Source organism: Struthio camelus, chromosome 1 (assembly GCF_040807025.1).
Source record: "Struthio camelus isolate bStrCam1 chromosome 1, bStrCam1.hap1, whole genome shotgun sequence".
NCBI classification, from domain to species: Eukaryota; Metazoa; Chordata; class Aves; order Struthioniformes; family Struthionidae; genus Struthio; species Struthio camelus.
In genome coordinates this window covers 101,080,889-101,107,678 of record NC_090942.1, presented here as the reverse complement: position 1 = coordinate 101,107,678, position 26,790 = coordinate 101,080,889, and the positions used below count along the sequence as shown (strand labels likewise).

The 26,790-nt window shown below is 41.6% G+C and overlaps 1 protein-coding gene across 31 annotated transcripts in view; it reads right to left on the bottom strand.

Annotated features, from left to right (window-relative positions):
* BBX (BBX high mobility group box domain containing) overlaps window positions 1-26,790 on the bottom strand; it is a 159,826-nt gene that overhangs the window by 31,992 nt on the left and 101,044 nt on the right. For 17 of the 31 annotated variants that reach the window (XM_068907770.1, XM_068907990.1, XM_068907817.1 and 14 more), the window contains 8 exons: window positions 26,150-26,230; window positions 24,670-24,750; window positions 19,374-19,454; window positions 15,966-16,046; window positions 12,774-13,695; window positions 11,749-11,887; window positions 8,309-8,457; window positions 2,808-2,897 (listed from right to left, as the gene is read on the bottom strand). In XM_068907770.1, the coding sequence (XP_068763871.1) occupies window positions 2,808-2,897; window positions 8,309-8,457; window positions 11,749-11,887; window positions 12,774-13,695; window positions 15,966-16,046; window positions 19,374-19,454; window positions 24,670-24,750; window positions 26,150-26,230 (1,624 nt within the window). The remainder of the gene's footprint in view (window positions 1-2,807; window positions 2,898-8,308; window positions 8,458-11,748; window positions 11,888-12,773; window positions 13,696-15,965; window positions 16,047-19,373; window positions 19,455-24,669; window positions 24,751-26,149; window positions 26,231-26,790) is intronic. The other 14 variants (XM_068907914.1, XM_068907946.1, XM_068907932.1 and 11 more) reach the window with 4 other exon arrangements.

Here is a 26,790-nt window from a genome sequence, read left to right as displayed (position 1 = left end):
ACCACACACACCTGTAAGGAGCCAATGGCTGTGACACCCGCCTTGGTTTTTAAGTATTGCTTCCCACCAGAAAGCCTTGTCAGTGGAGCTATCCTGACTAGCATGGAGTGGTGTAACTCTGCGGACAAAAGCACCAGTGAGACGGGCACAGCTGTGCTTTTGTCAGCCTCGCCTAAGGATGTGACATATCTCTGCTTTCAGTTCTACTGCTGTATGCTCTCTGCTAAGAGGAGCAAGGGTTGTGGCATGTCGGCCATTATTTTACTGGGTTACATTTCTGCAAACATTTGCAAACTCATGATATCAATAATTTGCACTGATGATGCTGCGTACAAAGCAGTCACATGAAGCCTGAATTCACTCAGACGTCCAAAGTAGAGAGAGCTCTAGACAACATGATCCAATCATTGTAAAATTTGCCTTTCCTGCACCAACTTGTCTCCAGGGCAGAAGTTTTCATTCAAAACACACACTTTCCAAGCTGACAAAATATGAACCAAGCATGACCCCAGCTAACAGCAACTCCTCCAAGTGTTTCCTTCCCAGCTACCAGAATATCTAACTCCCTCCTTTCTCCAGCAAAATTAATTCCTTAAACCACAAAACCACACAGACAGATCTGTGACTCACCGCAAGTACAGAGGAACCACAAAAAGGACCAGATATTTTCATTTTAGTATTTGATTCAGTAAATGCTTCCATATTTGAATTTAAATGAAGATGGCAGTATTCCCAGCCTGAGTGCTGTGGAATATCGGACACTGGATCCCGAGACTTTAGGGCCACACCGCCCAGGTAATCATGAAACTGTGATGGTACACAGGCGGTACCTTGAAGGTGAGGCAGCCCAAGGCCATACCCACAGGGCACTTTGCTGACAAATGCCCCACTTTCAGTATCACCATATGATACATTAGGTTAGACAAGACCCCAGATCTTTACCTCTTTCAGTCCCAGGATGGATTTCTAATCCACAGAAAATGCAGTTCTCCATCACTGTATAGATCCACTACCTCTCCTTTGATGATTTCTATGGAGGCTTTGTAAGACGGTAAGTACAAGTTTCTCTGGTGTTTGCTTCAGTCTTGGGAGGTAGCAAACTGGCCCTACTCCAGCAAAATGCATAGGCATATCTTTACTGTTTAGACACAATGACATTACTCACATGCTTAATGTCCACGGACATGCCACTGTGTTGTGCTGGAACAAGGCCAGGGTGCTCAGCACTTGTCAGGCTTGAATCTTTGATCATAGTGCACGCTTTATATCAAAGGATGATGGCTTCTTTTCATCTGAGCTTTTTACATTTTGTTCAGTTTCACTTTATTGTTGCACATTTTAAGATATTTAAATTTTTTACTCAACCATGTATTAAAAAGCTTTCTGTTTCATTTCCCATATGAGAATTTTAATACATACATTTTTCTTAAAAATTTCTCTCTGCAGTCTTTTAATAATTCAGGCACAATAACCTGAATGGCATGCAGTAAGACCTGTATTAATGTATGATGCCTTTTTCACAATCAGCTTGGAAGCAAGACAGTTACTTCCCATATCCGACAATATATTTGTTGTACAAATGCAATGAAACAGCATCAGTTATTTCAAAACACTTGTACTGAATTGCTCTGCATGCAGCAGAGCCGGTAGAGCCTACGCATGAAAACAGTGCAAGTACACCACAGAGGATCCAAAACAGCATCAGAGGGAAAAGCAGAGGAAGTGACGTGGCCAAGCCTTAAGGTGAGGGATTAAGCAGAAGGATAGCTGGGGGAACTGGAGAAGGGGACTGTCATTTTACTATCTTAGAAAGATACAGACATTGATGGAAAAATAAATAAATAAAAGGAAGAAATTCATGGAGCCACCTAAGTACAGAGAACCAGAAAGGCTCTTCTACACCACAGGGAAGAGAACGTGGGAGAGAACTCTACTGTGCAAGGGCAAAAACCCCAGCTTCGGCCTGATTTGGATAGCATGGGCATGATGACTAGAAAGTAAACACACAACAAAAAAGGCTCTGGGAACCTGGCTGAGCTATGGTCCTGCACACACTGTACCCCTGAAAATTCTCCTGGGAGTTGTGAATGTGTGAGGATATAAGGACCAGAACACTAAAACAAGAAAAAGGCTTTGGAGAGCTGTCGGCAGCAGGAAGGAGGGCAGAGCAAGCCCGTGACAGAACTTAAAAACTGGAGAAACTCTCTTCAATCAAAAGCAAGCAGAAAAAGCTAGTAAAGATTTCTACAAACGGAGGGTTGGTTTGGGGATGGCAGGACTTCTTTTGAGTTGTGGTGCAGAAACAGGCTCTTACAGTCTGCCCATCTGCAGTTCTTGAGTTTCAGACAGACGGAAATCTCAGAGAAGGTGCTACTCCAGTGGAGAGGCAATGGGAACACAGATAAATGCCCTGGCACGGGAGTAAATAATACGGTCTCCCATATAGAAGGGATAGAGATAGGAGCAGCCAAATGACTAAAAGGCTAGGAGCTATGGCAGACAAAAAGGGTTCAGGGCCAATTGCAGAACTGTCCTTGCTTTGTCAGCTCTGCTGCCAGGAGTTTGGAGCACAGGAACTGCAATTGTAATTAAGGGACATATCAATTAACAGCAAAACAGCATCATATTGGAATAAGGTAATATGATCAACTAGACCCAGGAGCTGATGAAACCAAAGCAGATAGGGAAGTAAAGGACCAAAGCGATCAAAGACTGGAGAGCTGAGTAGCCTCTGTCCAGAAGCATTACCCAAGACTGAATTCGGAGGGAAGGTGGCCCAAAACCTTTACTGAGTAATGCACCAGTACCTGTGTCCGGAACATTAAGCTTCTCCTTTTTGTGCTTATATTTGCTGACAATTTTGTGGAATAAGTTCTTTTTCTGAGACTGGAATGAACCTACAGACAATATTAATAATACACACTTTTAATTAGCAGTCTTAAAAAGAGTACAACAGTCACAGCATGTAGTATATACAACCTCCCCTTCCATTAATACAGAATGCCATTTCATGGGGAAGTACAAAACCTGATCTAACTCCCACGACGGCCTCGGGAGGCTTTCCGTTGACTTCAGCAGGCTGTACTTCAAACCCATCAGCTCCCCATGTTTAAGGGCATACAAGGCATTTTGGAGAATGCTGACTGTAAGAAAACTTAACACACAAAAACCAGGGATTTTGTTTGTTTCTTTGTTTTTTAACCTCTAAAGACATCCTCCTTTTTGGAGACAAGACTTAGGTTTGCCCTTTTCAGTGACCAGAAAAAAGCTTATACTAAGTGCAGAAGTAAAAGGAGCTTTTACTTCTGCGCTTAGCATAAATATATTTATACTAAATAAAAGAGAAGAAGGTGAAGTTGCGCTGAGCTCATGGTATCATCCCTAGTTTGATAGCAGAGTCTTTACTAGTAGTTGCCAGAAGCCGTCTTAAGCAGCAGCAGACCACAAAGTATGCCAGTAGCATGGACCATTAAAAGGCCATCTTTTGACCCCTTAATGGAGTAAACGGTGATATAAAAGCAACAAAGACATAACAGACCAAAGAAAGGACAGATGCATAATCTCTACACTGCAAAGCCATTTTAATCAAGTTACTTGTTAGAAACAAACTGCACTTGAAATGCTTATTTCCAAAAATATAGCAGTAAGCAGGACATGAGGTGAAGACCTGCCCCATCAGAAATGAGATGCACTGCAGATGCCATGACGGCTTGTCACCTAACAGGTGACACTCCTCTCCTCCGCTCCTCCTTATCCTCAAAAGGAACCAAACAAATACATTGGCTACTGAGGCATGACTGCAACGAGGTAAGAACACAAGATCAAGGTAAGTCTACATAATCTCTGCAGTTTACCATCACTGACTAGCCCTGCATGTGGGGGATTAAGAAGAATGCATAAAACATGCAAGAAACGTGACTGATGGCAGCAGGAACCTCCGCCTGGGAACACTCAGTCTGGTTCAAGGCCGCTACTTAGGGAAGCAGCAGGCAAGAAAATGAACAGAGACTACATCACTAACTGCAACTGCATTTCCCCCAAATTTAGGAAACATGTCCCCTCTACTCTGCAAAGTTCCATGTTTTTCAAAGGCCAGATCAAACTGAAAGCATTTTGGCATTATCACAACAAAGCCTGGAGGAATACCTATGCCTCCCAGAAAGCTGTGGCATTGATTTTACGAGAGCTAACAGAGTCCCTGTGGATCGAGGGCTGAGGCTCGTGTATCTTTTACCTGGAGCTCAGCTCAGCCTCCTGGTTTAACAGAATTGTTTCTTATTAAAATCTCTGCCACTGTCCCGTGAGGCTGTCGGGTTGCTGTGACCTGACCTCCGTGACTCCCAGAGGAGCTGGGGTTTGCCAAACAGTTGTCTGTGCGTTTCTAAATCCCTCAGGAAGAAGATGCTATATTTTTAGGTCACGATCTTTGAAATGTTATGGCATGCGACCTCCAGACAGGCTCAATGCTCAGAACCGAGCCAAAAAAACTAAGCTAAGACCGCGTGGAACCTCACAAAGAAGCATTAGTTTTAAGCGGCTGCTTTACTTCTAGTCCTAGGGGCCACAGAGAAAAATGGAGGCATTCCCTTTCCCAAATGAAAGCATGCTAGGCACTTCGCTCCACTCACCTCCCCAAAATGACAGCTTAAGTGAAGTGGTTAGTGTGTAAGTGAGCGTTTCTTCACAGCACAAGCTAGAAATAATGACTATGCCTATTGCTCATTTTTGCATATGAGCAAATCAGTGACTCACTGCAGGCTGATGACTTCTGTGTGGTTGAGTATTTTGGCACAGATGCCATTGGAAAGAAGGAAAAAAAAAGTCAGTCACAGCTCCAGTGAATGTTGGAGCAGGCCATCTGTACAAATTCAGAGTAGCCGTATTTTTCAGCCATCTTGTTCCATTATTATTGGATATGCACATACCCAGTAAAAAGTGCTTGGGGTAGGATTTGTAGAACTGCTATAGACTTGTCCAGTTCTGCTCCCACTGAAGAAAAATTCCCATTAATTTCACTGGGAGCAGATATATGGCAATTTGGAATATTTTAGGGGAAAAAATTACTTCTCTCTCACCTGTGAAAGTTCAAATTTGCCTTAGGCAGAAGCTGAGCTTTCATGCTACAGGGCTCTTCAGGTGGTTTTAACGTTGAAGTAAGTGGCAGAAAGGGGAGCTGAATAGGGCAAGACCAACAGATGAAAGATTCAGTGGACATTTACCGACTGATTTTCCACTGAGGAGCTGAAAAATACCCTGCTAATCCTGTCTGCTTGGGTTAGTTAGCAGATCAGGCCATCTTCCCACTTAGCCTCTTGTAGCTATAGTGTAATGAAATTTGACAGAAAATTATCTGACACCATGTATCCCAAAATAAAATAAAGCCACGACAAGCAGGGCAGAATGTTTTTCTAGGCGTAAAGACACAGTTATATAAAAAAAAAAAATCCCAAAAACATTTTTCTATTTTTATTCTAGCATCTCAGGGAAGCGTTCATGTGCGGCAATAGAATCTGTCTTCCAAATTTTAAGTACAATGTAGTAAGGACTGATCTGAAGATTGCAGAAAGTGAGTACTCATCTGGGGACTGAAAACGCATGGGAAGTTTATGATCCTGCATATGTTCATTTGGGAAAAACAGAGCTTGGTTTCAAATAGTCTTTACTAGGTCTACCCCTCAGGATCATTATTGACTGGAAAATAAGTGCATTCAGAGGCCCCAGTCACCAGAAGGCCCCACTTGTGCCAGATGCCTCAGTATCACAGCCCCTCTTCCCATGACCAAACAACCAGAGACAACTCAAAGAAAGAGCAAAGCAGCACAGATAGCTCCACGCAACAGCATTATGCAGAGCGCAGCACCCTGCAGTTGAGCTCTACTATATCCCAACTCTGAGTCATACCCACGAGACTCTATTGCCCCTTCACAGTTCACGCTCATCACGCTGCAAGAAAACAACGTCACTTTGGCTTTTAGCTTAATTCGAATGATGTAAAAAAACCTGATAGTTCAAAAAATCTGGAACCACCCCACAACAACTGCTAGCATTTTGCACAATATGCCTGCTTGCCATGTTTCTTTTTCCTGCAACACTCACAGAAGCCCATTTTGTACACGTGTGCATGGTACCTTTTGAGGTCAGTATTCTCTATAACAGTCTTTGGACACGTCACAGTTCACAGGCAAGCCAACAGCATTTCTAGGCTGAATAACCTGTCAGTATCTCACAAACTAATTTGGGGATTCAGCTTAGTGAGTGTTTGGCTCAGCTGGGACAGTTTCCCTACTAAGCTAGTAAGCAGGTTTGGTTTAGGTTGGTTCAGGTACTTTCAGTCCCACAACTCACATCCTAATTTTAAGTATCCTAACAAAATCTGGTGTAAAACAAGTTAAAATCAACCCATTGCCATGGAATGTTTGTATTTTTAGAAATCATCCTTTTCCAAAAGAAAAATGATTTGTTAGAAAGTTTTTCGTTTATCTCTTGAGAGCTGAACCTCACCCTCCAGGGAGCTGGGATGACTGACATAAGCTGACAGTTTGCCCAGCTAGCTTAAGTGAATTCAGCATTCATGGAAATGAGGAACAGATATCACTATCTCAGTCTGGATTTAGTTCAGGCCTGTGGTTAGATGTTCACTGCAGAAACATCAGTGTCACTATCAGATGTTCCTGCCCCGGGGCTCCTTGTTGCAACCCCACAGCTCAGTTGGTGGAAAAGTTCATGTGACTGTTTCCCATCTGCTTCAGTGCAAAGTCAGCTGCCTTAGTTTCAAGAGCCCTTACTGACAGCTAGAGGCAAATGCTCCATGGCCGCCTCCACCGGGCTGTGCCAAAACTACTCATATCAGGCTTGCAATGTGCCTGCAGTTATGTTTCTGACCCTCCTTTGAGACACGGCCAAAAATACTCCAAAGCTTTTCAACAGTGATGCAAACAAGGGTAAAAATGAGTTCTTTCTTATGAATTCAGCCAAAAGCAGAATGCAGCTCTAGGCTATCTGACCTGAGAGAGCATTAGACCACGCAATTTCCAAACAACTCAGGACTTCACAAAATAACCTGCAAAATTTTTAGACACACAGACACTTGAATAGGTACTACAGCAGTGAGAAATCCAGGAAGCTGCTATGACAACTTCAACTGCCAGTTCATGTTAGATGAGTAGATGTTGTTCCCAACAGATGCTGCTTAATAAACCACTGTATTATCATACTGCAAAATAATTAATTCCTTTCGATTAAAGAATGCCTCTTGAACATATACCATAAAAAACGAAAAATCTGTAAAGTCAGGACTCAGTTGGTATTAGCACAGGTCCAATTTTGCAAGAATCTGATTGTTCCACATCTAATTACATAAATACAAAAATCAATAACAAAATTGGCATGCACTAGAAAAGAACAGATGCTCAATCCTGCATATTGTAATGTGATTATTTGTGAAGCATTCAAAAGGCATGGATTTAATCCAGGGTCACCTGGCTAAATACACATATTATATCTGAAAACTAATCAGTCAGCGATGCTACCACAGTGTCAGAAAAACAAGCCACTTTCCTATTATGAAAAGTCTTTGAGCATCCTTTTGTCTCTGCAGAACTATTGGTAAGGCATTCCTTCATTCTGTGATGCTTCAACATCGTATTTATGCATCATCGATATTAGCGTCACAGTCTAAGTTATCCCTACCATGTTCTCACTTCTGTATCTCAGGCTGGCTATACATAAAACAACAAAATGTGACATGAGTTTCCCCTTCTGAAAGCCTCGTTTATGGAGTTGAGCAGTGAATTGGTTTATTCTAATGATAGTTATGATCTCAGAGCGTTTTTGCCCAAATTTATGATGGAAAGTTAAAAACCAGAGAAAAAAAATTTGCATTCCGTTACCTCTGATATCTTCTGTTTTAAATTCTAGAGGCTAAAACTACACCTAAATGCAAAGCCACATAGAACTATGCTTTGAAAAATACTAAGATTTAACTTTTCAATCATCTGCAATTTTTTTCCAAATTTTTTTCTAGGAAAACTTGTCAAATTCACTTACCTCAAAAATATTCCTATTTTTCATAAATTTGGTCATCATGAGGAAACTATTTCATATAAAAATACACACCAGTTCTACTCAGCATGAAAATCAGGAAGAGACAAGGGTGCAGCCTGAAAACTCCAGAGCAAACGAACCCAGGTAAGAACCAACTAACTTTGACTCCACGCTGTTCACGTACATAATAACAAGGTAAGAAGTTATAAATTCCTGAGCATGGCATAGCATCGTTATTGTTTATAAATGTAGTGCAGTAATTTACCTTTGTTGGATTTTGGTTGTTCAGACGAGCCACTTCCAACCTTTCTCTTCTTCCTCGGAACAGATGAACTTTTCCGGTCAAAGGTAATAGGGCTGTATTGAGGGAGGCTGTTGAATTTCTTTTCAAATTCTTCTTCCAGCTTTGCTAAGCTAAATGCGGGAGAAAAAAATCAATCAAATTCCGATTTTTCCCCAGAAATGAAGTTACATTTAATATTGTTTATAAGCATGTATGTGTGTATACATACACACAAATAAATATATATAGAGGGGGGGGGGAGAGACAGACACACACCCACACCACGTGAGCATCAACCAAATATGTATTATTCCACATTTGGAAGGAGAATACGCACACTGCAATTTCTGCGTTTGTGACTCAGTACAAATTAATTACATTATTTGCATATATTAAAATTAAAAAAAAACAATGTCAGGCTGGTGACAATTAGCTACAGTTGCTCGACGTACAGAAGACTGCCATTCTACAGGGTGGGGGGAGGGTGAAAAAAGTCAAAAGATTAAAAGAAAAAAAAAGAGCATAAACTAACATCCAAGAAGTAGCAACAGCAGGTGATGCTGGATTAGGAAGAACATCATTTCTGAAAACAGCAATGTAAAAAGCTAAATGAATCAATAAAATAATTTCACACAAAAAGTTCTCAAAACTCAAAGAAAATAACAATCCAAACCAGAAGAAAAAGGTCAAATTATCCAACCCACCTAACTCTTCTGGGAAAAGGGGAGGAAAAAAAAAATTCCAAAATCAGGTGCTTTGGGATGGGATTTAACTACACATTTATTTAGTGGCATATTTCCTCCTCTCGTGTTTTATTTGTCGTGAGAGGAAAAATGCACGTAGCTCACGCTTTCAGGGAAGCCAGCATCCCTCACGCTTCAGCCCAACACGAAAGACTATAATCAGCTTTACCTACTACCTGAAAACTCACTCCACAGAGGTGGTACTGTTGTTCATAACAGACAACAACACAACACTTTAACTTGATGGGATGGCATGCCACTTCTGGCTGTAATGACTACGGTATCTTGTGCAAGCACTGCTCTTGAGCAAACCTGCAGCTAGGCAGGAACATAGGAAGCAATTGTGTTTTAACACAAGGCAATTGGCACCGCGAGGCTGTTGAGAGGAGTAGGCAGGTTATAAATGGAGCTGTCAACGACAGGGAAACAATGGATTTTCCTACTCGTCTCAAATTCTATTTGCTACGGACAACCAGAACTCCACAAACGTTGGTGTGACTGTTGGACGGGATGCCCGTTAAACATCGCACATTGGAAGAAACACAAGAAACACGATTTTGTTCTCTGCCCTCAGAAACAGCACGCAAAATGAAGCACCATTGCGTGCACCAAAGCTTTCAGAAGAACGCCGTCTGATTTACCCCGCAACCGTTTTTTCTTTTGGTAAGCAATCTCATCTTCCTTAGTGTGATTTCATCGTAAAACCCAGCCCAGGCTCATGGCAAATTGCCTGCATGGTGGTATTAATTTTTTTAATCGTGGAGATAGCTGACATCAGCGGTGCTCTGTACCGCTGCCTTTCTATTCCGCAGCCATGCTCTTTTCGCAATTGCCAAAAAAGCCCATTTGCTGCTTCGACAGCTGACATGCAATCCCATCGCCTGCCCCAGGTCCTCTCCCGCTGCCTCGTCTCCCATCCCGAGGGCACGCGTGGGGCCGCAGCTCCCATTAGGAAGGCCTCAACCCTGGAAGTAGACGAGCCGCTACCCTGGCTAATAATTTATAGGGCTGAGGGACAAAGAGGCATTAGAGAGTGCTGCTATCACTATGTCAGGGATTAATTATTTAAAGAATCGATCATATTATCTCAAATTCCCAGAGCACTTCACAAGCCTACTCAGACGCACGCGAAGGCGCGGGGCTGCAAGCAGACAAAGCGAGCGCGGCGTGGAGCGCCAGCGAAAGCGCGGGCAACTCCTGACGGAGGTAAGGCGACACGGGGAAATAACGGGAGAAAGAGGTAACGCCAAGGACAGCGAGCAGACGAGAAACCCCCTCCAAAACTGAGGCTGAGGGATGGCAACTAAGGGAGCAATAAAAGCTAGGAGGAGTGGGTAGAAATAAAACCAGCTCTTCAAGGAGACAGAAGATTAGGCAGTGCAATGAAGGGGGGTAATGGCTACCTTCTCCAGCACTTGCGCTCCATAAATTACTGCTTCTGCTTTTATAGAGTTCACTGAACAATATTCATTAATGACATGACTGAATCAGGAAACAAGACTCTCAAATATGTATTTTCCCCATCCAGAGAGGCAATGATGGCAGAACAATATTTGTCAAATGAATGAATTATTTACATAATTTTCCTAGCAACTCTGAATAAATCATTTGCAGCTACATTTTTTTTTTAGTTAGAGATGCAGTTGCGGTTTTCATGGTGTGAGGTGACCTAAAGTTTTAAATTTACATTATATTAAAAAAAAAAAATCAAAAGAGCCATTTACATATTTGATGGCACACAACGTCATAAGATATTTACAAAACTTACACATAACATAACAAAAATAGAAGAAGTGTGCCATTAAGTTTTCTTGACTATTCCAAGCAAAAGAACACTTGGAGATTTTCAGTAATTTAGTTCCTTTGCTGTAAAGTGAGTTGTAGCTATATTTCAGATAGACAAAGCTATAAAAAAGACTGCCATAAGCCTGTACAAAAAAAAAAAAATAGTTTTAAGCATACACTGCGGAAAGAATCTACTCCTTTTTTATTCAATTTTCCCCTCTGAATTCAGATAATTGGAAATCTCCAAGAATTTGAAGTAAGTATGAATGGCTAAGCGGATTTAACAACTATGCCTGAAGTTAAATAAATCTGTTAACACTCTGACAAGAAATTGTTATTCATATTTTAGAAAGTAATTCTGTGCAGCCTTGCTAAATTTTAATGTATTTGTAATCGTTAATTATTCTTCTGATAAATTCAATTTCTTTACATTGGATACTATTTAACTATCTCGCCTCTACAATGGAAAATTTAGGTATTTATCCTAATCATTTGGCAATGTTAGAATATTGTTTACTTTTCTTCTGTAAGTAATCTCTTTTCAAGTGGGCAAAGATTTCCATTTTTTCTAGTCTAATTCTGTTTGTGATGATTGAACACCTACACAGAACTTTAAATACTGTTTGCAAAGCGCTCTGAAAATATAATTAACCCTCTTCACCAACTCTTGAGCAGGTAAATATTGTGATTCTTTTAGACGTGAGCAAATAATGTCATTCAGATTTGTTTGCAGCAGTGTAAATCAGGGAAGATCTCAAAGGAATTATTTTAGTAAATAACCAACAAGAAAACTAGAGTACAACTCCGCCAAACTGGGTTTGTAATTTTCAGGAACTCTCTTTAATTATCAGGCCAACCGAGCTGAAACTTTGAACAGTGCTAGCTGCAACTTACCCCAAAACGAACTCTTCCTTTGGCTTAGGCCTTTTCAGTTTTTTGTTCCCACTTGTCCCACTTTGGGAAAAAGCCCAGTTTTCTTCATTCCAGCATCCTTCATGATCTGAGGAGTTGCCTTTTCCTGAGCTTCTTTTACCTGGGATAGGGGGAGAAAATTGTATCTCTTCTTTGGAAAAAGTGTGCCACAACCAAGTGGGCTCACAAGGAACTCGTATACCCTTCCAGTAATGCAAGTTCTGATGTGTGACCTTCTTAAAGGGATGTCAAAAAAACGTTGGCTTTTTACTGGATAATGACATTGCTGGCGACGGTTTTTTCCCCCCTATATATGTACTACCTCCAAATTGAGGATCTCCTGAGGTATACAGGAGTGGAAAGGGATGAGTAAACTTACACTAATAAACTTCCCTAAAAATCCAAACATTTTCTCCTTTCCATTTTGACTGCTCCAATTACCCATTTAGATCTACGAATCTGAAAATGCTTTTCAATATATCTCACGGAAAATTACCAAAAATTTCAATCGCAGATTTATCCTTCCACAAAGAAATGGGCTCTCTCTCACCACCCAGAGCAAAACTAACATCCAAAGGGAAAGCACAACACAGGCGCCTTGCCGGACGGAGAACTGCCCTTACAAAACTATGACCCCAAGAGCTGTATATACGGAAACAAACTAATCATTCAGGAATACATAAAGTACAAGTCCTGTAGATAACTTATAAGCAGGTTGACGAATTAACCGACTAAGCCTTTGGTCCAAAAGCTAAATCTCAGGTGAGGAAAGACAAAAAGAGAGAGGTTAAGAGCTTCTGAAACAAGCAGGAATACAGACCGCAGGACTCGAGATGATCTGCCCTGGACCATGGAGCCAAAGCCCCACATGTCTCAGGCAATCAGACACAGAATTCCCATCATGCGCTTCTCAAGCTCCACCTTAAACATCAACTTTTGCTCTTCTTCCCATGCCAGGAAGACTTTTGCAGTTTACGCTGTAAATAAACACGGTCAAAGCCACCCACCTCTGTCCACATTAGCACGCAGAGATGTGAGCATGCCCTCTGACACCAGAGTTTTATAAAGAGCACCTTTGCAAGATCTCTCTGATTTTCTGGAGCCACAGGTTTCTATCTTTTTAACACAGTCACTGTCCTCAGTTTTGACCTGTCCTGGTAAGCTCTGGGGTACCACCTCCTCTGTTGGGGTCAGTGGTTCCACTTTAACGTTATCAGAAGCCTCACAGGGTACTTCCTTGCTGGCTGTAATACTAAGGAAATCAGGAGGCTTTGATTCTTTGGTGGTCTCCGTGGGTTTCTCCTTTGATGTTTTCTTCTCTTTCGATTTCACTTTTTTCTTTGGTGATTTTGTATCCAACAGGCTTCCCTTCACATTTGAGGCAGGGCGGGCTTTTTTGCGGGGAATTTCAGCAAGTCTCTCTGCACCCCAGTCCCCCTTTGCAACAGCTTCAATCGTATACATTACACTTTCAATGTCCGACTCAGAGGACTGCCTCTTTTTACAAGGTTTCTTGGGGGTGGATTTTTCATTTGAGTGCCGGTCCAACTTATTTTTTTTCTTTTTCTTCTTTATTTTTTCCGGCTTGCTTAGCCCAAGGATATTCATGTCAGCCACTGAAAGCTCTGGAGAACGGCACGTGTGATCCTTTGTGCTGTCACTTCTCTCAAAATGACTGCTCTCCATCACAAGACTGGTAAAATGACTGCATTTTGCAGTTTCTGGTTCCTCAGTTTTTGTCTCATCCCGGTCTTGTATCTTCCCTGTCTCTGAGTGTTCTAGTTTTCCTTTACAGGAGTCTCTTATTGTTGTTTTCTCCAGTTCTTCTGCTTCCATTTCGTCTGGAATTTCTCTTGCCACATCCTCTGACGCTTCCATTTTCATTTTCCCAGGTTCTTTCACTTTCACCCCTTCTGAAGCAAGGCACATCTAAAATGAGTTTAAAAACAGTCACCATGAAACAAGCACATCAGCTGTTAACATTACTTACCTATATTTACAGGAGTGCTACACGGGGAATTTCTCTGGAATCCTGTTTTAGCAATGCAAGCTATGCTATAGGACAGTACTCAGGAATACGTTAAAGTCTTACTGAAGCTTATTAAGCTGGATTATGTGGTGAAGTGCTAGAATAAGGCCTGTGGATTCTACCACTCTTAAGAAAAAAAATACTCCAATTGATCTCAGCGGCTTTTCCATGATCCTTTATGTGTCCTTTATATAACCTGGAAACCCATCAGTAGAAAGGTTTTCAGAACACCCTAAGCGCAGCGCAACACCACAGGATCTCTCGCTATTGCCGTGGCCAAGTCACCTGAAATCTCGAATCCACTTCCACAATTCCAAAGTACTCCTATCTACAGTTCTTTCCTCCATCTTCCAAATGACGTTGAAGGGAGGGAGCTAACTGAATCTCAACAATCATTTTCTTATATTTCAACGTGCAAAATAACTTGAAGGGCTGCAAAAAAGCCTTCCAAATCTTTCTTCTTGTGTCACAGACCTATTCTGCAAAGCAGCAGTGGTTGCCATGGTTATCTCCTTCTGGAGAAAACAGTTACAGAAACCCAAACCCTCATGCTGTCTGAGGAACAGCTGTGTTCAGGAAAGCATCTGCAACAAGGACCTCAAATTGCCGTGCTCCTTCAGCACTACCCTGGGAGGGCCACTCAGGTTTGGACTGCTTGTAAGCCATGCTGATGCTGCTAATAAAAGGTAGTACTCGATACCACCAAGCAGCTTCTCTTGGAAAGACATGTTTTCTTCTTATGATTCTCTCTCTACAGCCCTCAAACTGAATTCCCAGTGCTATTTTGTTTTTAAAGCAAACGTCATCCAAACAGCCACTGGAGTGAAACCAGATGAAAGGGGCTTGCTCTGAGCCAGCCGCTCTGGCATCTCCAAATCCCGCTGGTCACCCCACGGGCCATGCGGTTAGCAGGGACGTTCTCGTCAGATCAACGGGTTCTCTTTAGGTCAGTTTTAGACATCTCAAATCAGCAATTATTTGCTTGCAAAAGAGAAGACCTCTTACATCAATACATGCATGAGTATAACAGCAATGACAGGACTCTTTGTAATAAGTTTCTGCAATTCTTGCAGCATGGGGTAGAGATCCCTAGTCTGGCTCAGATGAATCCAGGTTGGGCATGGGAAACACTGGAGTTTGACAGCACAGTTTCATTCTGCAGAGCAGAACTCCACCGCTAAGGTGAGGCGGGTTCTGCTACCAACCTTCCGTTGCTGCGCCTGTGACTTTTCTACCACACTGTCATGTAAACACAACCTGTATTTTTCAAAAGCTAAAGATCAATCTTTATAACGCATAACTCATTGGACAGTAATCACATTTTGTCAGCTACCCCCCCACACGCACACCCACCCACCCCCCATGGATGGTCTCCGCTTTATACCTTTGCTTCTGCTTGCAGTAACAACTAGTACTGAAGGTTCTGAATGTGGCTACAAAAAAAGAGGCTTTGGTTTTGTGAGCTCTAAATAAAATAAAGATAAAATAAAAATAAAATAAAGATCAAATAAAAATGAAATAAAATAAAATAAAATAAAGACTGCAATCGCAGTCTTTATGACTGGAAAAGTTTAAACAAAGCTTAGAAACAAAAGAAACACAAATGTCCATGAGGGGCCACTGGTTTTAACTGATCCCAGAAGAGAAGGAGGATCTGCTGTCAGCCACAAGTTATCATAGCGGAATTTCTATACAAGTTATTGACCTATTTATTCCCCATTTCAATAAAATAATAGGCATGAAAGGCAAAAATAAATCAAAGAGGCTAAAGCCTTTTAACAGATATTTGCAATAGCAATGTCCTAATCTCAGTAACAGATTAATTCAGCCCTTCCTCTGAAAAAAACTAAAAATAACCCACCCTCCCCCCAAAGCCAAAATCTGAAAACAAGGAATTAAAACAATTTAAATGGAAATTGGATAATCCCTTTGCCAGCAGGGACTAGTACTTCTTATCAGCTACAGCATAGGTTCTTAGAGCCTCCAAGTTAATGGCTAGTCTGGGGAAATCTTGACTTGTGGCACCCAAGCCAAGATAATTTATGCTTCTATAAGCAACAAGGTAGTTATAACTAGTATGGTGCTGCCTTCCAGATTTTGGTAGTCAACATCATTAACTTCTTCTCCCTGCTGCACCTGTGGTAATTAGTCACCAGTATTTTAATATTACCTCTGCCAGCTGAAATAATGCTGATGTTCCACACTGCTTTGTTAAATCAGAAGGACCTGAATGGGATGTACTTGAAGAAATCTAAAGAAAAAACAGAGGAGGAGGAAAAAAAGAAAAACATTATTTCACCACTACGGTTCTTTTACGTTTATCATATAGCTTTGAGAAGGATTACTTCCTTCCCCTTACAAGTATTCATTCATAAGATTATACCTTGAAAAAGAAGCATAGACCTGCACTCGCTGTTATAAATGACGCAAAATCCCCACTTCCACCTTCGCTCTGGTAGACAATACCACCGGACCTCAAAAGCTATTTCCGGATTTTGGGTTCTTGTTAGTCAGGTCTCTCTTTGAGGAGAGGACTGAAACGAAGCACATGCTCTCTCACATGTAAAGGGACCCCAGCAGCTTTGTTAAGGCCAGCAGGGCTGCACCCATCCACACCAGCATGCAATCCAGCTCATGCTGTTTCTGCAGGCTTAGTTAGCAGCAAAATCATTTCATTGTCGTGACTTAAGAAGTTTAGTTTTGTCCAGATATAGCACTGGTGTCCTGTAGCTAACATGAAAGATGCCATGAAATCCAAGTGAATTAGGAGCCCTCAAACCTTTGGCAACCTTTGAATACTGCTCCTCAGCAAGGCAAGCAGGTATCTGACTACTCTCTAAGATCCTTTTGCCTCATACCAGACTGTGATCCTTTTCAGTGTGTTTTGTATCAGTAACAAGTTGAATTAGATACAGAGAAATAACCATTTTCTAAACATATTAAAGCATCAACCTCAGGACTGGACATTACTATAAAGCAGAAAATCTCTTTATTTTTATGGACATGTCAGACAATCTCTGAACAGGCTTGCAGGTTTCTTGTAACTCCTTTCTTGGAAAGAGGTGCAGAATTTCAAGGACTGGGGAACTAAAGCATTTATGACTTTTTAGCCTCCTCTTTACCCCACACTCCTTCAGATATTTCTCAACCCACATGGGCCCCAGAATGTCTATTTTGCAGAAATCATCCCATCGTTGCCATAAAGGAAAGAAAGAGAAAAGGTCAAAAATGCTATCTCAGTGTCCTTGGGAAGCTGCAGCTTTTCACAGCATCTCCCAAACACTGCTGAGTACGGTCCAAAGTCTCTCATGAGCTGCTAGTGCTGCTTGTGCTCAGCCACAGAGCAGCCTCCTTGCCTCCTGGAGGTGACGCGCACCCGCTGCAGCCTCCTTTCAGTGTTGCTCCTCCACACCGAGGGCTAAGGACACAGCGTGTGTTTAGGCACAGCAGAAGACTCTGCAGAGCTGATCAGCGACAGCCTTCCAGGCTTCAGACCGCGGAGTGGTTGCTCCAACCATTTATAGAAACGTGGGAGGGGAGAGGGGAGGAAGTAACCTGCTTTTCCTTTTTTTTTTTTTCACCATCTGTGAAATATGGATCGGAGAAAGAAAAGCAGAGGGAAGCGGGGGGGAAAAAAAGCAGGCAGAACTGGTTAATCCATATAATGCAGAGATGAAGGAGAGGCAGAGCAGCGTGGTATGCTGAAGCAGAAATCTTCCAGGGGCTCCGGCGACAGGCTCCCAACGCTGCGGGCCCTTGCCATGCCAGCGGGACAGGAACAGGAGCCCGGTCTCCTCTGGTGCACCCCATCTGCAGTTCTGAGCTACAGTGACGTGCGCAGACGTCTGCCAAATTAACTTGCAATCTCTAAAAGAGTCCGTCAAGGTGATAGGAACTGTTTATTCGGTACGCTCCAAACCAGAGTCTGAACTGCTAATTGAAAAGCTAAGCTGAATCTCTCACATTTCATTCACTCCACTACAATCCAGCATCACTGAGATCTCCAAAAGAAAAAAAAACTAACATACAGCTAGGCATAAGGAAGATGTGCTTCGCATGCCTGCAATGCTTTTGTCATTTTTAAGTCAGAGCTTTTAACCTTCGTTTTGTGCATTAAATTAGGCTGGCAGAAATCCATTTGAGTCATCACTGAGAGCGAGCTCATAGAAACCTGCCTAACATGCAAACGTCTCCCTGCCAGGCTCGGCTTCACTTTTCCCTCCAGCTGCAGTACAAACTCCACACTCCTATGGCCGAGCACTTGGACTTCCCTTCAATTTGGGCCTCTCAAGCTTCCCAGTCACATCAAACTTTTGATACTGACGTTCAAGAGTCCGGCTGGGCTCAGCGACGGCCTTCCTGCAGGGCAGCACTGCTCAAAGCCCCGCGCTGCCCCATAACGCAGGACGCCGGGACAACTCCTCGGGGGTCCCAGCTATGTGTCACTAGCCCTCTCGCTGTCCCGCAGCTGCAACAGGCGAGTCCCCCTACAGCTTGCTGCTCCCAGCTACCTGCAATCCCCCCTGGCACCCACGCTGCTCTGCTGCTGCCTGGGGGCTGCCCAGGGCAAGGCAAATCTGTTCTCCACTCACGCACGTCCCTTTAACGCCTGCCTTCCTGGTAGTGTTACTATCCACGGCACAAGGCAGGAAATACTCAGGCTACAGCCAGGAGAACCTGCGCCGTTCAAAGCACAGGGTTTTCTTCCAGTGCTTGCAATCTCTGGCTTGTTTTCCCGGAGAGGGATTAAGCTCCACAGCAGAACATATGGCTGCACGCCACTAGGTGGGATCCAGGAAAACGTTTTCCTCACTGAAATATGAAGTGGTCTTGAAAGAACAAGCACAAGCAAGTGTGTAAAGAAGGTGCTAACATCCTCCCTTATTTATCTGGAGCTCAGCAAATATTTTCATCTTTCAAGTCATTAAGAGGAATAACATTTGCAGGACAAGCCTCAAAGGTCTGAGTGATTATCCATATCAAAGAGGAAACCACAAGTTATATATAAGACTCGCAGCAAGTTCTAGGACTGTTCAGAAAACATCACCTAATGCTCTCGGCTACTGCTGACAATTGCCAATTTAATTTTGAAACTTAATATACTACTGCAACCTCCATCTCTTTATGAAAAGTCTCCTGATGACTTCAAAATCTACTTTTATCTCCTTATTCTGGGTCTCCCGTTCAGCCATGCACCTTCCAGTCCTTATACTTAAGCCTCATTTTTGAATCCTGATACTCACTTCCTCATGAAAAAAGAATGCCATTGACTCTTGCCTTTGCCACTGTCCTAGGAACTGTTTTTATTATAGTTATAAGGCTAGTTTTTCTGAAAGGAAGCATAACTTTTTCGGTACGGTCTCCAAAAAACTACACGTGTTAACCAGTGCATAAAGGGATGCTCAGTCCCCCAGGCCATTGCAACTGCCTACCTACCTATCTTACTATTCAATTCTTTATTAATTTGTGCTTCCAAAAATAAAAAATCCGATTCTAAAAGAAACCTTACACAGTTCGTACCGTTGGGAAAAAAAACACACGCATCTTCCCATTGTGATGGGAACGGGTATAACTTTACCTCGGCCAACTGGAAGAGTGGTGACTTCCCACAGTGCTTTACTGGCTCAGGACTTGACAACTGGGAAGTATTTGATGAGATCTAGGTTTTAAATGAATAGAAGAGAAAACATTTCAGTGGCAAACAGGAAAGACAGACAGAAAGGGAGAGAAAGAAAAGAAAAGTTAAAGAAAAGGAGTTAGTTACATTAGTCACTTTCAGGATCTTCCTGGCAGAAGGCCCTACTTCAAAAAAGCAATCCTAGCCAAGAAACACTTAACAGGCATTTAGAAGTCTGCAGGATATAAGCAGATACAGAATTTCTTCCTTATACTAGGCTTGTGGATTGTCTTCTCCATTTGTAACCTCCACAGATAATATTCTGCTCATGCAGATTCTCCTGCTTGCTTGCTGTGTTTTACGTGACTTGAACTGAACAGGAAATACCTGTTGTCTAAAAAAATGAACTATGGTGCTCCAGGTTCAATAAAATTCTCCAGAAGGCACAGGCGACATTTCTCATTTGACTAGATACAGAAGAGGACCATTTGTCTGAGCTGGGTGCCTGTTTCGCTTTGTTTCTTTAGTTAAAAAAAAAAAAAAAGAAAAAAGAAAGAAGAAAGAAAGAAATGAAACCCTATGTCTGGAGATCAAATCTAGCTTTTTAAATAGATGCTGGTGTGTCAGACTGTATAAGTAACTGGTGCAGCACTACACAGAAGTGCTTCTATCTGCAGGCTGCTACAGGTAGATGGCAGCCAAGTTGTTCTGGCCTACTTCAGGGGCAGCATCTTGAGTTCACCAGTGCAGCAATTAATCGTGTTTCCCATCCTTGATTTTGTCTGGCATGGCATTCGGAGGTAGTATTTGGCCTGAAAGCCTTGAAAAACTCTTAAGACTAGGGACAAGCCAATCAGTGTTTCCAAGGCATCTTACTCATCACAAGAAGCACACTCAGGACCATCATCTTTTAGAGGTAAAAGTTATCAGCTTAGCTTATTTCTTTATATTATGTCCTTCTCTGAATTAGATTATTTGAACAGCTTACTTTTCAAATGTCAAGCAGATTCATACAAAACAAAGGAACCAAGCATCCATTTTACTGCCAGCTATTTAAAATAAGCTGAATAACATCTGAATGTGTATTGATAATTATTAATATTAAACTAAAATAATCCAAAAATCCTAGCTGTGTTTTGAGATAGGACACTGAACCCTGCCAGGACCCCACTGTAGTAAGTGATTTTGCACATGACACTTGGCAGGATGAGGGCCTTAACTTTTTCTCATTCTACGGTAATACATTCTCAGATCCCAATGATTTCTTCAGAGCAATATCAATAGCAGAAAAGGGTCAGGAAAACACCCACACATTAAAGTATCACCTGAGAACGCGCAGGCATACCTTGCCTTACGGTGCACAGTGCGAGAAAAGAGTGAAGAATTCAGTTTTGACAATAGGATTGGCACTCCTAACAAAATGCAAGCCAGATCCTTGCAATACTAACAGGAAGAGAGAAGCCAACATTTTATTTCAGCAACAAACTCTTTTCTTAGCCAGGGGAATAAAACCCCATGAGGTGCAAGCTTAGAGCTCACTCTGCTGAAGCTGCTGGCTACGCGTCCAAGGTGGGAGGCAGATCAGTCAGCTCTCAGTGAGATTACAGATCTCTTTCTCTGGCTAAACACCGTCGTCTAATTTTAATTGGAATAATCAGTACCTGCATTATCACAATCATAAATAGTCCCTTCTTAGGTAGAGGTTTAACTTAGACCATTACGATCAAGTTACTATCCCTTTTACACTTTTACAATACAGATCAGCATTTTAGCTACTACACTACATTCTAGTTTCTCCAAGAAGCATGTGCCATGGTACCGGCTTTGTACTTTTTTTCCAACAACAGGCATTTCACTTCCAAACAGATCCTAAACAGTTTCAGTATCTACACAAACACCACACAAATTTGCCTATTAATGTAACAGTTCTGCCTGGAAAGATTACAGCTTTAAAGTGAGGTAGGAAGAGGAGATCCTGACCAGATGTCACACCCCCAGTTTCAAGGCATCCTGACCAATGTTCTGCATTCAAACCTTCTGTTCAGCAGAAGGACTAGACCTCTTGGACTAGAGAGGATTATTCCACTTTGTTGCCTGCTGGGTGCTATTGTATTTTCATTAATCACCTAGAAAAAAGCTTCAGAAGTAGCTAAAAGCAAAGAGTTTGGGGGCTTTGGCTTTGTTTTCTTTTTAAGATGGTTAAACTAAATTTCATTGCTGCCACTTTCTGGAAGCATTTTCTTTGCTTAATAAAAGATGAGAGTTTAGCTAAGAAAATCTAAGAGGTACTTGTGATTCTCCTCTACAAAGCAGTCATCAACCATCTGTTTGCGTTTGCCAAACAGACATCCAATAAGACCAGGAGAGCAAGGGGTCCCATCTGCTCTGCTTCCCTCACATGGCACGGAGGATGACAGCAGCCAGCTCATGTGACCAGACAGCTTGCAAACAACCACCACGCTATGCAACACAGCCCACTGCTCCAAAATCACTGCCCTACATAATGGCTTTCCACGAAGCTACAGATGAAAGGGACAAAAGCAGACCAAATATTTGCAAGGTCAGACCAGAATGAAGAAGTCAAGAGCATAACACGGCAACACTCCAGAATTCAAAAAGCTCTTATGAGGACTTTACAGCCTCTTGGAAGACCGGTGAACTTGCCTGCACACCCACAGGACCCAAAAAGTCTTACGCCTGGGACTGTAATCATCTGCTGTGGCAAGTCAACACTGGGCAGGCCTTGTTAGTCATATCTTCACCAGCTTTAACTGAAGGCTACGATACTTGGGATAGACAAGCAGACGAAAGGCTAACTGAGGCTCTAAAGACAAAAGAATCCCAAACTATATATAATGAGCTGTTTCTGAGTGACAGGGGACCGTACTCCCAGGGTAAAGGCTGTCCATTTTAGGCTGTTTCAAGTGACACATCTACTCAATGGGATTACTGTCTTCACAAAGAACCACATTTATTCATCCTGCTACGATGGGCGGTAAGAGAAAGGGAACATATGAAGAACACCCAGGCAGAACAAAAAATTAGTTGGGATGGCTGCCAAAAGTCTCCAGGCGCACCAGACCACAGCACAATTCACATTATATCACAGGTCTGCTTGGCTACTGGTTAAATAACTACTTTATCCCTCTCCCTCTTTTCTTTTATAGCTCTGCATATTGCTGACTGCAGCCTACTGCAAATTCCTTACCATAATTTAGCTCACTAAATGCAGCATTGCATTCATACAGACAGGACCCAGTAAGAAGTGGCACAGAAAGGAATGGGATTTTTGCCAAACACGGCAAAGACGCCCTGTGCACATGGAAGCCCCTGTATTAGAAAGAGCACAAGCAGCTTTAATAGCAACAAGAAAGGCTTAAAAGAGGTTCCGTAGCATGCTCAGTATTTTTCCCCGGAACAACCTAAATGAAATCATGCTGCAGTCTTAGAAAAATACCACTTCTCTAATGCTTTGGATAAAACAAGATGTTAGTCACCGCCATTCGATTTTAACAACAACATCATAACACAGGAGGAATAACCATGACCAACAAGTTCCTCTGGTTTTTTTTGGCCTGTCCAGATTTCCGTCCCTCTGTTCCAGATACTGAAAGAACGACCAAAAAAATCCAACTCACTCCTGACTGCACATACATTTTACTATTTTTAACAGGAAGAGATTAATCCCGAATTTAAAATTGTCCTCACCATTTTCAAATGAACTTTCTAAGCACCTCTTTCCCCCAACTTTTGATGATTCATACGTGCACTCGATGGGCCAAACAAGCTGGCTCAGCATAGTAGGTACACGGCTCAACGCGCTGTCACATGCTTATGACAATTTTTGGGTTTGCTGTTTTGTTCGTTTGCTCATTTAGCACAGGAACAGGCTGTAGGTTCTGTGAAATTTGGAAGGTATGGCTGAGTCAAGTTTACGAGGTGATTTGAAAATACTGCACTAAAGGCAGCTCATACCCTGTTCAACTCTGCAGATAGCTAGAAGTGCTGTTTAGTTACAATGCATGATGGCTAAGGTTTTCAAAACTAAATTAGAAGATTCAGTTATGTAAGATTTTGTGGTAAAATTCTCTATAAAATGTTCTCTAGCTTATATCCTTTACTTGCTTTAAAAGGTTGGTTTCAGCCTATAGTTTCATCTTGCTAAATTCCATTCATTTTTTCTCAAAAGAACTTTCCAATTTAACTTGTAACTTTAAAAAAGGTGGCACATGTGAAGACAGCTTCACGATTCCAGCTAACAATTGCAGTTACCAATTCCATTGTATCTTTTACAGGAATGTTTCTATTCATGTATTTTATAGCTTCTGCATCTGTAAATTATTATTTCTCAACTGGATCTCATGAGAAACACATGAAGACATCCTTGACAAGGTAAAAACACACAGTATACAATTAGCTTGAAATTTAACAGGAGGAAGCAGGTTGTTTGTAGTCAAACCTCTGTAAACACAAGGAATAATGAACAGGGTGTCATTTCATCCCAAAACACACCCCCAGAGTGGCACCAGCTCCAAGCCCAGTTCTTTCAGGCATAGCCTGAACATTCCCTCAATGTCAGTGGCTCTACAAGCAGTACCAGACTCCCCCAACTGGGCAAGGAGAGAATGTGTGTGGAAAATCAATTCATAGAGGCACACTAAACACATAGGAGAAGGAAATTCTTAAAAGTAATCTGTAAGAACCCCAAAATTTCATTATATGGAGGAAGGAGGATAATGCACATAGTTAAGAGTAATTTGTAGACTTTATAGGTCACTAACTAATGATGCTGTTATATATCCTTGTAGCTGTTGCGATATGCTTCTTTTGCCCTGCAAGTTTATTTTTCAAAGGATTCCTGCCTCTAGAGTAGTTGTCCTTTTCCACTCCTGCAGCCTTTTACATAGGCAGTACATAATGTCATCCAACAGTGTCCTTCACTTCTTTTCCTAGATGTAAATTAAAAGGCTATTTGGAAAAAAGAGTCTGCAGCTGTCCTTTGCTATGGAGGGCCAGGTAACGTTCACAAGCCCAATGCCTTCTGTGTATGCTACAGCTGGTAGAGCTCACCAATATCTCTTCACATCAATGGTCACTTCCCTCAGGATTTTCTTAAAACAATGCTGTCATGAAGATGGACATCTACAGATGTTTTTTTCTACTGAGGGGAACCTTTATGAGACAGAGTGCTCCGCCATTCAGTGGCAACTCTTCTTGCTTCCTCCCATCCCCCCCAAACATATTGTAGCTATTATACCTCCGCAAACTGAAACAATGCAGACTCCTCAGTTTGTTTTACAGCCACCGGGACATCTGGCTGTGATGTGCTTGAAGAGATCTGTCAGGAAAACAATTATTTTTGTATTAATTATCTCTTCAGTTTCAATATCAAACTTCAACATGCTACATTTCTGATCTCTTGTACAGGGATCAGACTCCTGGTACCTAAACACCATGCAGATGAGTCCCAGCATGTCCATACAAAGAACAATATCTGTTTTCTCAGAAGACAAGTAAATGTTGATCTGTGAAAAGTACTTGAATTATTTTTCACAATGAAAATCTGTCCTAAGATCAGTATAACAGGCTGACCTTTTTAAAGGTCTTTTACTTGTCCGCTGATATGCCAGAGGAGGGATAGCAACAAAAACTTAACACCATGCTGTATTTCACATTTCAGTGAAAGAGCTGACTGCAGCATGGTAGTGCGGACAGAGCACAAATTGCTGCTTGGTATGGAAGATGTGCAGACACAGGAACAACATCTGCACATACTTTAAAAAGAGATATCAGATCTATCCCAGGCACTGAATTATGCAGGGAACTGCATTTTATACTGTTTAACTTGTTTCAGTTCTTTTTGTTGCAAATGACACTTTGGATTAATGTTAGATTTAGGTACTAACTATTTTTCTACTGACGTGTACCTACTACCTACTGATTAGGTGCAGCCTCACTACGAGCTGTTTAATTTCCTTGGGAAATGAGACAAACTAGCTACTATGCATTTCTAACTACTAATCATCACTGAGCTACTTCCAAAATGTGCGTTTAGTGATGCAGATGGACTTGTTTCCTGGCACCCATCAAAGTCCTTGCTTGATGGGTAAGGAGAAGCTGGAAGCTTCTTAGCATGAGCCTAACCTGCAGCTCACAACATAATTTCTGCCTACTATCACATGACTGGTGCTTTCCTGCACAGGCACTGTAAAATGAAGTCAAACACTAAGTGAGTTGGGATTTATCTAACTAGTTGAAAGACTTAGCAGTAAAATTCAAGAAACAGGTCATTATCAAAAGGAAATGCATAAAATATTAAATTGCTCCATTGACACTATACAAAAATACTTTAGAAATACTTTAAGTTGGTTAATTCCAGCGTCATTTATGATACTCCTGTGGTGATAATTCACCACCCTAGTATGTGTATTGCGACTTTAATTATTTAGACTCTCTAGTTAAAAGCTAAGTGCTAAGGAATGACAGATCTCTAAATTACTGCTTAAACCATGGCTCCACTATTTTGCCAGGGTTTCAACTATGTGCCAAAACACACTCTCTTGCACTTGAAGTCTGACTTATCTACCTGGCAAATGATCCAGTATCATAAACCAAAAAAAGGGAAACAAATAAAATCACAAATTTTAGTTGAACAGCTTTGATTTCTCTTTCAGCTAAAGATCAGATGCTTCTAAAAAAAAAGCAAGGGGGGAACAACGCCTTTTGAAGAAACTCACCTCTGCAAACTGAAACAATGATGACTTCTGACAGGCTTCTGTAGAATTAGTCGCATCAGACTGGCAAGTACTTGAGGAAACCTGAAACAAGGGGTGCAGAGAATAAGACCTCAAGGGGGTTTCTTTCAAGCTAAGAACAACATCAGGCAAAATGAAATACCAAGCAGCAACCACAAGCAGCAGTGTTTAACAGAAGATGGACAATCTACTGTTTCACAGTCCAGGACAGGTTGAATTAATTCAGAAGGTGAAAACATAATTTTGCATCCATTTGAATGCATCTGACAATCATCTAGAAACAAAGAGGGTGAAAATATCAGGGATTGCTTTTTATTCCAAACTTTGCAAAAGAGTTTTATGCAATAACATAGGAAACTGATGATCTTTGAGCTACATATACACCTACCTTGTATTGGTGATGCTATCAATACTGCTACATCTGTATTTTATACTTTCATTTTGAAGCAGAAAATTGATTACTTACATGACAAAAAAGAAAGTTTTCAAAAACACTGATGACTGCTAAGCGACAAAAATATTTACCAAAAAAAAAATCTCTAATCACCTAACAGCAAGAAAATAAGTAGTTAAGGGCATCACAAGCCTAAAAGTGCTAGAATAATGTACATGAATATATGGTT